A 12,529-nucleotide genomic window follows, 5' to 3' on the forward strand; every position below is an offset into this window, starting at 1 on the left:
AGATGATTGGACTGGTACTTTAACAGCCATGCAACATAAACAAAGTGTTCTCTTTAACCATTCTTAACTTCCTATTGGGTCAGAGAGCCTGTGACATCACTGTCATTTCATGCAACAGGTAGTTATGATTTACTAGATTTTTTATTTTATTTTTTTTATTTAACCTTTATTTAACCAGAAAAGTCCCATTGAGATTAAAAACCTCTTTTACAAGGGAGTCCTGGCCAAGAGGCAGCAAAAAGTTACAAACACAGACAACAAATAAAATTACAATTTCAATTATAAAAACAGTTACATTTAAAGGAGTTGACCTCAAGTGCTCTCAGTCTGGCTTTAAAATCATTTACAGAGATAAGTTCAGGGAGGTTTTCTGCAGTCTGTTCCATGAAGTGGGAGCAGCGTGAGAACCGTGTGAAGCGTGAGAAGATACCACACAGTATTCACTGGTTTGTATTCCATTCCAACTCTGCTCCATAATATTGCTAACTGGCACTGAAGCGGACATAAAGCAAATGTACTTTTTATGAAAGATTGATTCTTTCTTATGAATTCTAGCTGTTTGAGCCAAAATGTCAATTTCTATAGTTTATCCATTTCCAAATCCTTCTCATGTCAGTATTTCTGCGTATTTTTTTAGGAATCCTCAACAAATCAAACACATACGGTATGGCGTGTTACTACAAAATAAAATCCCTTCCCAAATTACATGAAAGGGGGAGAAAAAAAGAATGAAGAAGCCTCCATGGCTCATTTGCATGTTGATGTCTCAGCTGTGTCAAGGCTTAAAAGTTCGCCGTTGACCTTCGCCTGCCCTTCCATTTGCATTTCCTCTTCATTACAACACTGAATTTATTAAACCAAATCAATAATACATCAAAGCCAATGCTTTTTTTTTTCTTTTTAGGACAACCCATGGAGAACCCAGATAATTTCCATCAGATTGAAGGCATCAGGAATTATTATCCTCACAATTTTCTATTGTAATTTTTACCAGAAAAATCAGGACAGGTTTGTCTAAAACATGTTTTTAGAAGAAAAACAACACATTTCTTTTTTTGGAAAACAATGAAGGTGCATTCAGGCAAAGAGAAAAACAAATGCACAGTAAAAAAAAAAAGGGATAATACGTGGAGCTGAGAATAAACCTAAAAAATCTATCTGCAGAGACAGACTATGTGTGCCTTTCACCCCTTTGCAATGCTTTCTCACGTCTTTTGCTGCAGCAGCAGTCTGAAATTGCTCAATGGACATCCAGCAACCCCTTGAGATTTGCATTTTAGTTTATAAAAAAGTGTGAAGTCGTGCAACCTGGTAGACAAATCTCACCCTAATTTCCACTATTCTGAGCCTGAGCTGACTGTGACTCCACAGGTTCAGAGATGAAGCCAGTCACCTGGAAAATTCTGGGGAGGGGAGAAAAAAAACCTCATGTATGAAGCTCTGCTGTCCTACTTTTTCACTTTTTCCAAAAGATTGATGGTGATTAAGACACTGGAGCCCCAGCAACCACAGCGTGTGAAAGAACACTTCACATCCATCCGTGGAGTGGATCAACAGAACAAAAAAGCTGCAAACATTTATCCTTTCTGTGTGACAACACTGAGTTTCTACAGCTTATCCATCTGCTCTTCTGATTTCTCCTCATTTCCTCCTGCAGAGGTTTAATACTCGTGAACCCTTTGACCCTTTTGCATTAGCTGCCTAACAACCATCAACCACCGTGGGGGATTCTCCACTGACAGACGGGAATCCCAATAATGACTCATTCTTTACAAGTTACCGAAGAAAGACGAGTCTTTTACACGTGTTTTGCTAATAACAAAATGTGTTTACAGTGTGTAATAATTCAGATTTTAGCAGTCAAACATCCAAAAAAAAAATGTCAACTGAATTCTGTCAGTCATCTAATAAGTCTGAGTTACAGCAGCAGTCACTCAGATGAGAGGTTTGCATCCATGTCCGAGATAACCAACCAGCTTTCCGATCTACCTTTTGTCTTTTCAGTCTTTCATGGTTTCACTTCTGTGTCTGAACTCTGACAGACATGTGGTGAACAGCCTGCAGCAGCCGCAGCTTCTCATTCTGCACAGGTGCTGCCCCCACCTGGTCAAATGGAAGAACAGCAGCTTCTGTGGGAGAACTGAACAGAACTGGGCTGTTTTGTCATCACCCCCACCCCCCCTCCTGAATGTTAAGTGGTTCTGTCGCCTGCAGTATTAACCCTCACCTGCGTTTAGCCTCTCTGGCAGATCATGTCAGACCTGGGTCAGGTTATGTCATGGAACTGCAGGCTTGAGTTATTTTACACTTTAACTGACTCTGAACTTTAACCGCTTTTCCAGAAACTCGTGAACATCTGTCAGTGTCTTTAAAAAAAAAAAAAAGAAGATGACCGAGGAGATAATCGAGGAGTCATTTATTTATTTTTTTTACACAATTAATGAAAGTTTAGTCTGACAAATGGACAAACTTTTCAAGTAAACAGTTTTAAAGATGTATAATTTAAAGTTAGCTTTGAAAAATGACTTTACAAAAGGAGAACTCATACAAAATGAAAAATTTCAGGACGGGAAATAAAACATACATTAAACATTAAATTCAATAAAATTTGCTTTGATTCTCCTATTTAATTTCACATTTTTTAATTTAGTTATCTTTAGTTGTTTTATAGTTTGTTGAATTTAAAGTATTTTTGCAAGTGTCTTAAAATTTTCGCAGAGAAGAAGTGCAAATAATTTTAGGACCTGTCTGCATAAAACAATGTGCACAATTGCTCACTACAGACCTTATGTAACCTTTCTGCATCAGAAAAAAAGTGTCACTGGTACAAATGCAACAAATGCAAAGCATCTGGATGATGCTTCACACCAAGAGTCCCCTTAAAATGTGAGTAATGATCTGCTTTTTAATGAAAAATGAGCATTTAAATGTATATTTTTACCCAAACAGAAGAGTAAAAACATTACTGACCACAAAGGATGCATATTTTACAGAAAAAAAAGAAAGCTACATCTTAAAACAAACAAAATGTACAAAAAAAAGCCCAGTTTTAAAATAAAACCCTGCTTACATAAATAATGCTCTTTCCCCACCGCCGCACGTCTTTTCCAGGAACAAGGCAGGAGTGGATGGAAAGGTAAACGCAAGAAAAGGAGGTGGAGCTAGAAGGATGTGTGCTTTTGGACGCGTGTGCGGCCGTGTGTGAATTCTCAGGTAATGGTTGTGTTTGTGCAGCTGAGAGCGGAAGGCTCTCTGATGTCACTGGATGACATCAGCGAAATAACGAAATGTTAGCAAAGTTGAGGTCTGCCTCTGAATGGAGTTACTGAGTCCAGATTCAGAAAAAAAAAAAAAAAGAATGAACAGACTCTCAGGTGAGTCAGGTCTCCTTGACCCTGCAAATGAAGGGAAAAGGGGGGGATTTAAAAAAAAAAGGTGGACTTTTGGCATCACCTCCAGTGCGTCAGTCACAGATTTGACTCTGCTGCCGTCTGCATCCCTTCCTCAGTTGTCCGTCTCCTCCATCACCTCCATCACCACCGTCCTGGGCCCTGTCAGGATCAGGTGGCTGACGGTGCGGTAATCCATGTCTAGAACGTTCAGGCCGTTAACTGACACCACAAACTGGCGAACCTGCAGTTCAGGAGCACACGCAGGTGCCAAAGGTGACACCCCAGACGTATGGAAGTCAGAGGGGGATAAAAAAAATAAAAAAACAAATCCCTACCTTCATTCCTGCAGCAGCCGCAGGGCCACAGGGCTCCACGGCCTGGACGTAACACGGCCGGGCTCCTCGGACCACAAACCCCCAACCCACTGCATCCCCTACAATCTGCAGGCACACGGCAGCTGGTCAGACGTCATGTGAAGCACTTTTAATAGGAACATATTTACGGAAAGAGACCCTGAAAGCGTCACACACAGTGGACTATTTTTCCATGATTTGTGTGAAATGTCGTCCTTTCTGACGTACTGTGAAGGTTTTCTTCATGTAGGGGCCTCCTGGTGTCTGCAGCTCCTCCGTGCTCACTGGTCTTTTCAGAACTGAACAGAAAAATCAAAATTTGGTTTTAAATGATTAATCATCTTTTAACTCAATAAATTGAGTCAACCATACAAATAATAATAGAAATAAAATAGTTTTTGTTTCATAGATTTTTCTTATCTGAACTAAAGTTAAACAGGAAGATACCAGTTTTTAATACTTTTACATAAAAAAATGTATTTTTTTGCATTTTGTAAATCTTTTCCCAAACACAGCTATGTTGTATTTTTAGCACAATAACCTGTGAAAACATGGCTTTAAACTGGGCTCCTGCCTTCCCCCCTGCTCACCTGATTTGGGGTTGGACAGCACCAAGCAGGAGGAGCAGCCGTGTGCACCAACGGGTCTCCTGGTCCAGATGCTTCCATCGCTGCTGCTTCTCAGCCGAGGTCTGGCTGGGCCCCCACAGCTCTCTGGGGCTTTCTTGTCCTTCGAGCCGTTGACCGCTGAAGGAAGAAAAGACATGAATGTCATTCTGCGAAGGAAGAAGGCCTGGATTTTTAGTTTTGTATAAGAAAATAAATAAGAACGGCCTGAATGTTTTGGTACAAGTAATGCCTATAAAGGTTGCAAAATCATTAAATTTGTTCATAGCTCTTCAGTTATGCTCTTTTTTTAAATGAATCTTTCTTTTGTTTGTTTTTTTCCCAAAATGTGCAGATTTTTTCATCACAAATGATGAAAAAGAAATACTTGACACAAGGTGAATAAAAAACTGAAGCAATAGAAACTTCAAAAAAATCTCAACATGATGATCATCCTTTAAATGTTCAATATGCAGAATGTTCTTGTTTTATTCAAAGAAGCTCACAGAACAGGAACCCGACCAAACATGCACGTATGGTGAAACAAAACGTTACGTTTGCCTTTTTATTAAAAACCTCATTTGCTAATAACATCCCGTTTAATCATTGACCAAACATTTTCCTCTTTGGAGGTAAACACTTTGTTAGTCTTTTGTTTTTACTGCCTTGACTGAAGCATTGCTTTCCCTGCTACCTACCGGTAGTTTCTTTTTCCTACATTCAGTAGAAATGAAAGGTTAATCCAAATATCTTCATCCTTTTGCAAAGCAAAAATAAAATTTTGTTTCACATTTTTTTAGCAGCAAAGAAGAAAAAGAATCCAGAGAAGGGTGGGATTAAACCTTTAAATCCCATAAAAATAGGATGAGTTAACTTTCTTTTTTTTAAGTCTATAAAAATATTGAGCAGGGATGTTAAAAGAATCACGTTGATGTTTTAAAATGTATTAAAATAATATAGTCTTGTTTGAAAAGCATAGAAGCTTGAATAAAATTAATATCAGATGAATCAAAGTAAACATAAGTGACTCTTATCTCAAGAATTCTTCTAAAAATAAACGTGCACATTTGAATTCTAGTAGCAAAAGTTTCTCACCTGCTGTACAAGGTCCCATATTTTTTTATTTTTTTTATTTTTTTACTCCGTTGTTGGAAAACCTTTAGCTCACATTTGCAAATCACTGATGGAGTGAGCGGCGAGTTCCCCTGAGCAGGTCCAGTTAAAGCCCTACGTGTTTACACATCTGAAAGAGATGCCGGCTGACTGGTTGTAAAACCAAATACTTGTGGCTAAATATTAAACCCCTGGACAAACAAACCCACCTTCAGCCAAAAGGAGGGGGGAGTTACCTGGGATGTAGATTTTCACTGTGACACAGTCACAGAAGTGGCTTTCCTTCTGATGGAAAATCCATTTTTAAACAGCTCACAGTGGAAATAATAAGCTTAGAATGTAAATTATGATTCATATGATCTAGTTTGAACTCAAGCCACTTTATGTTTTTACTGTTCAGAGGATGGACATGGATGGGTTGAGAAAAAAAAGGCGAATTACGTTGGAGAAAAGTGAAAAACCAGGATTGAAGCAGCAAGAATGTCTGAAGGCTGCAGGAGAATCGCTTTCTGGACGTGAACTGGAGCTTCAGCCTGGTTGCTATGCCGATTGGAGGAGGGAAAAGAAATCTGCTCTCATGGCTGAGGGGGGAATGGGAACACAAGAAAAAAAGGTGTGGAGATTTCTGTCCATCTTATGCAGTTGGTCTGCAGGAACAAGAGTGCTTCTCAGTCACCACTTGAAATATTTACAAGGAATGTAAATTTCTATTTAGATTAAAATTTGACACTTTAAAAAAGAAGAAAGTATTATTAAATGTTCTTATCAAGTTCAGATTTACACAAAGCATGGATTTTTTATTTGACAATAAAACACACTGAGGAATCTATTTTGTTGTTAAAAAGAAGAAGAACGCATTTCCTTCACCAATTGAAATAATTAATTAGTTAATTAATTAATTAATTAATTAATTAATTAAATATTAATTTATAAGAAATGTAAATTTCTATTAAAATAAAAACAATTTTTTTTAAATGTTCCTATTTATTTCTCAAATAATTCCTAAATAAAGCATTTAAGTTGAGTAATTAATGTTCTTTGTTATTGAAGTGAATATGTAGAAGAAGGGGGGGGGGGGGGGGGGGGGGGGGGGGGGGGGGGGGGGGCTGGTGACATGGGTTCAGAAAAGAGCCGGCCGCTGAGTCATCTGGACAACGTGGCGGGGAATGAAAGCGATGTGTTGTCCACACCAGACGACAACAACAACAACAGCAGCAACACGAGTTGCAGACAGAGTAAACATGGCTCCCATTGATCGGCATTCCAGCCTGTCTGCTGTGGGAACATTCCTCTCAGGAACAGATCCCAGTCAAAGACTTCTCAAAGGGAAGATAAGGGCCCCCAGATGCATGGACAAACAGTTCTGACCTAATCATTGGGAGGCTGGCGTACGCCATCACACGACATCATACAACTATGGATCCGTGTTGATGGTTCAGCTGATTTCATGGAATTTGTTGACATTTTTTAAAGAAAATTGAAACCCTCATTCTTAACCCTTGTGCTATCTTAGATGACCCCCCCTTTCCATTGAAGTGTTCTCCCTACCATGACAAAGGTGGATAAAGGTGGAAAGATTTCATGTAACCCATGGACACCAGTGAAGATCACAAATCATTGAAGAAAAAAGGTTCAGAGCTCTGTCTAGTGGGTCTAGATGACCCCACTCCCAATGTTCAAGTGCCTAGGATAGCACAAGGGTTAAAGCATTGTGGATCTATGGTAGATAAAAATGAACACTGAGGAATGTGTTCATACAACCGAGTCACTGCTGGAAACTAGAAAAATAATAATTAAAAAATAGAAATAAAGTAATCAATAAAGGGTTACAACAAAAAAACGAAAATTGCGATAAACTAAAGTAAACTGAAATAAAAGATACTGTATGACAACTTTTTTTAAACCTGATTTATTTAGTCTTCAGTGCACTCATAAATATTCCATTTTAACAGTGAATAATTTGATTCTTATGAACAGATTTGATCTGGAGAATTTGCTGCTAATGGATCAAAACAAAAAGTCAACATTCCACAAGGTGTAAAGATGACTTTTGCACATTGTTACCTGTTTGTAAATAATCTTTCATTTATACCGCCTTATTATTATTACATTTCTGCTACATTTTTGTTTTTTAATTATTCTTATATTATAGTATTTTCTCTTATGTTTACTGCTACGGTGACGCACAAATTTCTCACGTGTGGGATCAATAAGTACTTCTGATTCTGAAGGTTGCAGCAGCATTCCTAAATCTATTTTTTTATCAATTTGAATCCATACTCCCTTAAATAGGCAGACAGTTGTATTAGCTGGCAACCGTTCGTCAGAATCTTTTCACGTTTTCACTTTCTTGATGGTTTCTAGGGAGGAATATTCAGTTTGACTGAACAGTCTTCCTCGTTTACAAGCCTGCTGCAACAAAAATACTGTGTTTTAAAATGTAAAAAAATAATTTAGTTTGGGAAAGAAAAGAACCTGAAAGACAGATTATTTTAAAATGAACCAATGATCTCCCTAAGATTATTATTATTATTATTATTTTCATTTATCAGCTGGTAACCAATATGCTTGTGACAACTTTTAAGTCATGTTATGAGAAAGGAGTAGCAAAGTATTTTACTCTGGTTGTTGAAGCATTTATTCTAAATATTTGTACTGAATAGTATGCAAAGTCGGTCATCCAAAAAAGATGGCTGACAAAAGAACTTAAGTGAACATTTCTGCAGCCCTGAGGAGAAGATTCAATGTCATGAACAAGCAGAATTAAAAGGAACAAAAATAACATTTCAATGTTTTCAAGGCTGATTTTATTCACGCGTATTTTTAGGTGCGACCAGCACATAAAGTGTGGAAACTCATGTTTCTCATTGCTGCATCCGAGGTTGCATTTTGTTGGCCACAACAATTTATTATTTATTTATTTATTTAACTTAAAGCTAAAGTCCCTAATTATCTGTCACTCAGCGTTCTCCACATTTGATCTAACCTCTGGAGGAGCGGTGAGCTGCAGAAACAGCCGCGCTGAGGAACCGTTTGGTGGTCTAACCACAATCCTAACCCTTCATATGGGTCCGTGCGGCCAGGAAAAAAGTGCAGGGCTGGCCGCACGCATAAAAAAAATGACGTGCAAATAGAAGCTTTCCTACGTTTTAAATTCAAAAAAGTAGAAATATTTTTATTTGCATTTATTCTGCAAAACTCCACAAATCAGATAAATAAAATACAGTTTTCACTGAGGTGTAGCTACATAGACGTGAGGTCACAAAAAGCATTTGATTAAATGAAGCAGAATTTTTCTGCTATGAAAAAATGTCTTCGGCAGAGTAATGATATGTAGGACAAATGTTTCTTATTCATTTGCAAAGACATCACCTATTGATTTTAATATTATGCAACACTTATCATGACTTAGCGACCTGTAGGATAGCATTAGATTGGATGCAGGCTAAATTTGATTTGATTTGATTTATTTCAAGCATTGTAGTCAAAGCAATAAAGAATTTACACATATTTATCAAACTCATAACAGAAATGATGAAATGCATAGTTTAAAAAGACAAAAAATAAAACAAAACAAAAAAGTCACTTAAATCACATTTGCTTAATTAAATATGGAGATAATTAACTAAAGTTAAGTAGAGCTTGATTTATTGCTTGAAAAGGAGTGAGAAGAAGCGATTTATATGATCCCACCCCTACTGAGTTCATTTAGTTGATAGTTTTGCAGTTTTTGAAATCCGGTTCTGATCAGATAGATTCTCTTCAAGTAACAAAATGATTGATGATCTTCAGAAAACATTCATTCATGATTTCAGTAAACAGTAACGGTACCGATATGTAATAATCATTGATTATCAGTAGAACACATGATCACATTAAACCGGTAATTATTGCTACACATTGCAGGTCAAGTAAACAAAATCAATAGCTGATTGATTGTAATTCAAACATTTCAGTAATCATTATTACACATTAGAATGTAACACTCAGTGGTTGTAATTAAAAGAGCTTTGATTATTTCACCACAATCAAGTTCACACATGGATTTGGAATTATTCAAACACCTGTTGATCCTTAAATCCTCTTATCTTCATATCCTGAAATCAGAGTTTCTTTATACGTTTTCTTGAATTTTTGAATATTTGAACATTGTTTCAGCTCATTACTGAAGCCGTTCTAGAGTTTAGTGCCACACACCGACACACAGAAACTTTTCTTTGTGGTTCTTGTCAGTTTAATCTTGAAGTTTAGTTTGTTCCTCCTTCATTTTCTAAGAACTGTTTTTGGATAGTGAATGGTAACGATTTCCCAATGGCTCTGTATAGACGTTGCGCAGTGTAAAAATCCACAAGGTCCTGCAGTTTTAAAAGTCTAGATTGATAGAAATCGTGTGTTCATCAAGAGCGTACCGGATGGATCTGTCAGTTACTGGTTGTGTGCGACCCAACATGCAGGAGACCAGGCTTGGTGGCAGAAACTCAAACATGACAAAATCCATGGAGAAACAAAAAGGTGACAAAACACATGACCTGACCATGAACAACTGCAAACCAGAAACTGTTGGGGTCATTAACAGCTGCGGATGATTTCTGACATAAAGCTGGTGTGACTGACTGAAAACATGAAATGACAAACCTCTCGTTTGAGGTCTTTTCATTTCCTTGTTGTACCTCCTGGTCTCTAGCTCCCTTATTGACATTATTTGATCAACAATAAACTGGTTCTGATTCGGAATGAACTTTATTTCAGTTCATGGTTTTCAGTTTTTGAGTGTCAGTCATCTGCTGTATGTCCCATTTTTCATTTTAGCTTTGTCATATTTTAGGTTGGTTGTTGTTGGTTTTTTTTGTGTTTCTGCCATAAACACGTTTTCTACATGTGGATCCTCCTCAGAGCTTTTCCTGGCAGAATCGGTTTCAGTGAAGTCATCCATTTGTGTTAGAGAGAAAAAAGCCAAGAAAATGGGCTTTCTAGCATGTTTGTGTTCAAAGTGTGTGTCTGTCTAGATTCATATTATGTTTTTAGCTCCAAAAAACAAAAATGAGGACAAGTTAAATTAGAGCAAAACTATCAGTTGCTGCTGCCATGTTATAGAGTCCAACTGGTTTGAATGGGTAAAAAATGGTAAAGACTTTTTGTAAAACACAACAAGTTTGGTTAATTTATTTATTGATTCATTTTAGTCTGATGATCCTTAACTGTTCTTTGTTTTGCTCCAGATAACCTTTTAATGATATCACTCAATGACCTCATTTCCTGCCTTATTTGGTGGAAATGTGCTTTTTCCCAAACTTGGGTTCAGTCAATGCAACTCTGGATTTTTGCAGCAATAACGAGTCACTATTGTGAAATTATTTGTTTTCTTTTTGGGGGGGAAATGCACATTTTGTTGTTTCACATTTCAAAATAATTGCAAACTTTTGGATGACTATCATCTTTGCTTTGTGAGTCAGCGTCGTGCAGAAAGTTGGAAATTCTTCATCTGTCAGAGTCAACTAAAATCAAACTGTGACTCTTTGTCACAGTGACCCCAAAGTTCCAGAACGCCACTGATGACTCCTTCAGAGCGGGACTGCTGACTCAGCACACATTTTCTTTGTTGTCCTTGTAGTTGAGAGAGGAACAAACTTTAAAAAGAGTTTATGAAATCTTCCAGTCTTTCCTCTTAATTTGGGGGGTGGGTTTTTCCGTTGATAATAACAGAATTAGTTTGCTCTTTCAGTTATTTGTGAAAACAAAACATGAAAACACAACGGTCTGTGACTAATTACTGGATAGAACGTCCTGAGGTAAATTACCTTCAATCAAAAACCTTCAGTTTCCTTAAAAAAAAAAACCTCAATTCATAAACAGATTTAAATTATTAAATCATTATTTAATCACCAATGGAGACCCTACAAAGCAAGTTTTCCAATTAAAAGTATTGCTGTGCGGTGCTAAAAAATGGAAGTTAACCTGTATTAACTTGAATTCAACTCCAACAGATGTATGCTCTCAGAAAGTCTTTTTTATTTTTTATTTAAATATTTTTAAAAACAGTGCACTTTGCTCACGTTACATTCTTTCACTTGAATCCACAAGATTTTGTTTTGTTAGCAATAAAAAGATGAAACCGTTTCCTTTCCGGGTTTATCCTATTTTTTCTATTTGTCATCTTGTCAGTGTCTCCTTTTATGCTTTATTATTCTTTGGTGGGGGTTGTATGTGTTTACAAGTTTTTTCTTTTTTTGTATTTGTTTTAATTTAGAGCATGTTTTTATCTGAAGCGCTTCCAGCAACTTCTGTCCGAAAAGTGCTCCACAAATACGGTTTGATTTGATTTATAATGAATGAACTAGTGCAAAATGAAACGTATTCAGCATATTTTAGGCTGGGATCCAGCACACATCAACATCTTTACATACAAAAGCTGTTATGTTGTACTATTTTTAATAAAAATAAAATAAACATCCATGCCTTTTAAATATTATATATAACAATATATATATATATAATATTATATATATATTATTATATATAACAATATATATATAATAATATGATATACTATATATATATATATATATATATTTATTTATTTTTTGAAACCCGGACTTGTTTCCTGTTTCCATGGAACTCCTGTGGAAAGCTTGCGTGGCGGTGGAGAGAGACGGATGTCAGCCGCAGACATGACGAAGGTAATGGAAACACTCTGATTGATTAATGAGAAGGTTCTGTTTTTTTGTGTCACTGCAATAAGACACACCTCAGATGGACCAGTGGAAATCAGCTTTTAGGCTTTAGTCACCTTGAAAACAGCAAGTGGGATGCAACCACATATATTCCCATTCTTGTTAACCTAGTTCTGTTTATTAAATATACCTTTTCTGGAAAAAACCCTTTCCTAGAACTTTCTGTCTCCGTGAACCTTAAGAGCTGCTAACCTAATGTTACCGTGCCTCATTGATTGTATCCATTAGTGACCTCATAGAGTTCAGGACAATCCATACCGCCTTAAGTGTTTCATTATTGATTGACTGTTTGCTTTTCAGTGTAAATAGCACTTTTTCCAGTCAAAGTCAGTAGA

General features: G+C 36.8%; 1 protein-coding gene across 1 annotated transcript; it reads right to left on the minus strand.

Moving 5' to 3' along the window:
• Positions 1-2,401: 2,401 nt before the first annotated feature.
• Positions 2,402-5,619, minus strand: LOC101164572 (DEP domain-containing mTOR-interacting protein). Its single transcript, XM_004073726.4, has 5 exons — positions 5,446-5,619; positions 4,336-4,491; positions 3,974-4,044; positions 3,728-3,832; positions 2,402-3,633 (listed from the first exon to the last, which is right to left on the minus strand). The coding sequence occupies exons 1-5, from the start codon at positions 5,462-5,464 to the stop codon at positions 3,505-3,507; spliced, it is 480 nt and encodes a 159-aa protein (XP_004073774.1). The 5' UTR covers positions 5,465-5,619; the 3' UTR covers positions 2,402-3,504.
• Positions 5,620-12,529: the final 6,910 nt, after the last annotated feature.

Source organism: Oryzias latipes, chromosome 11 (assembly GCF_053564925.1).
Source record: "Oryzias latipes strain Hd-rR chromosome 11, Olatipes_Hd-rR_3.1".
NCBI lineage: Eukaryota > Metazoa > Chordata > Actinopteri > Beloniformes > Adrianichthyidae > Oryzias > Oryzias latipes.

Coding starts and splice junctions, on each gene's coding strand:
- LOC101164572 (XM_004073726.4), bottom strand. Junction 3,833..3,973: donor ACATGAAGAAAACCTTCACA/GTACGTCAGAAA, acceptor GTGTGCCTGCAG/ATTGTAGGGGATGCAGTGGG. Junction 3,634..3,727: donor CGGCTGCTGCAGGAATGAAG/GTAGGGATTTGT, acceptor CCTGAACTGCAG/GTTCGCCAGTTTGTGGTGTC.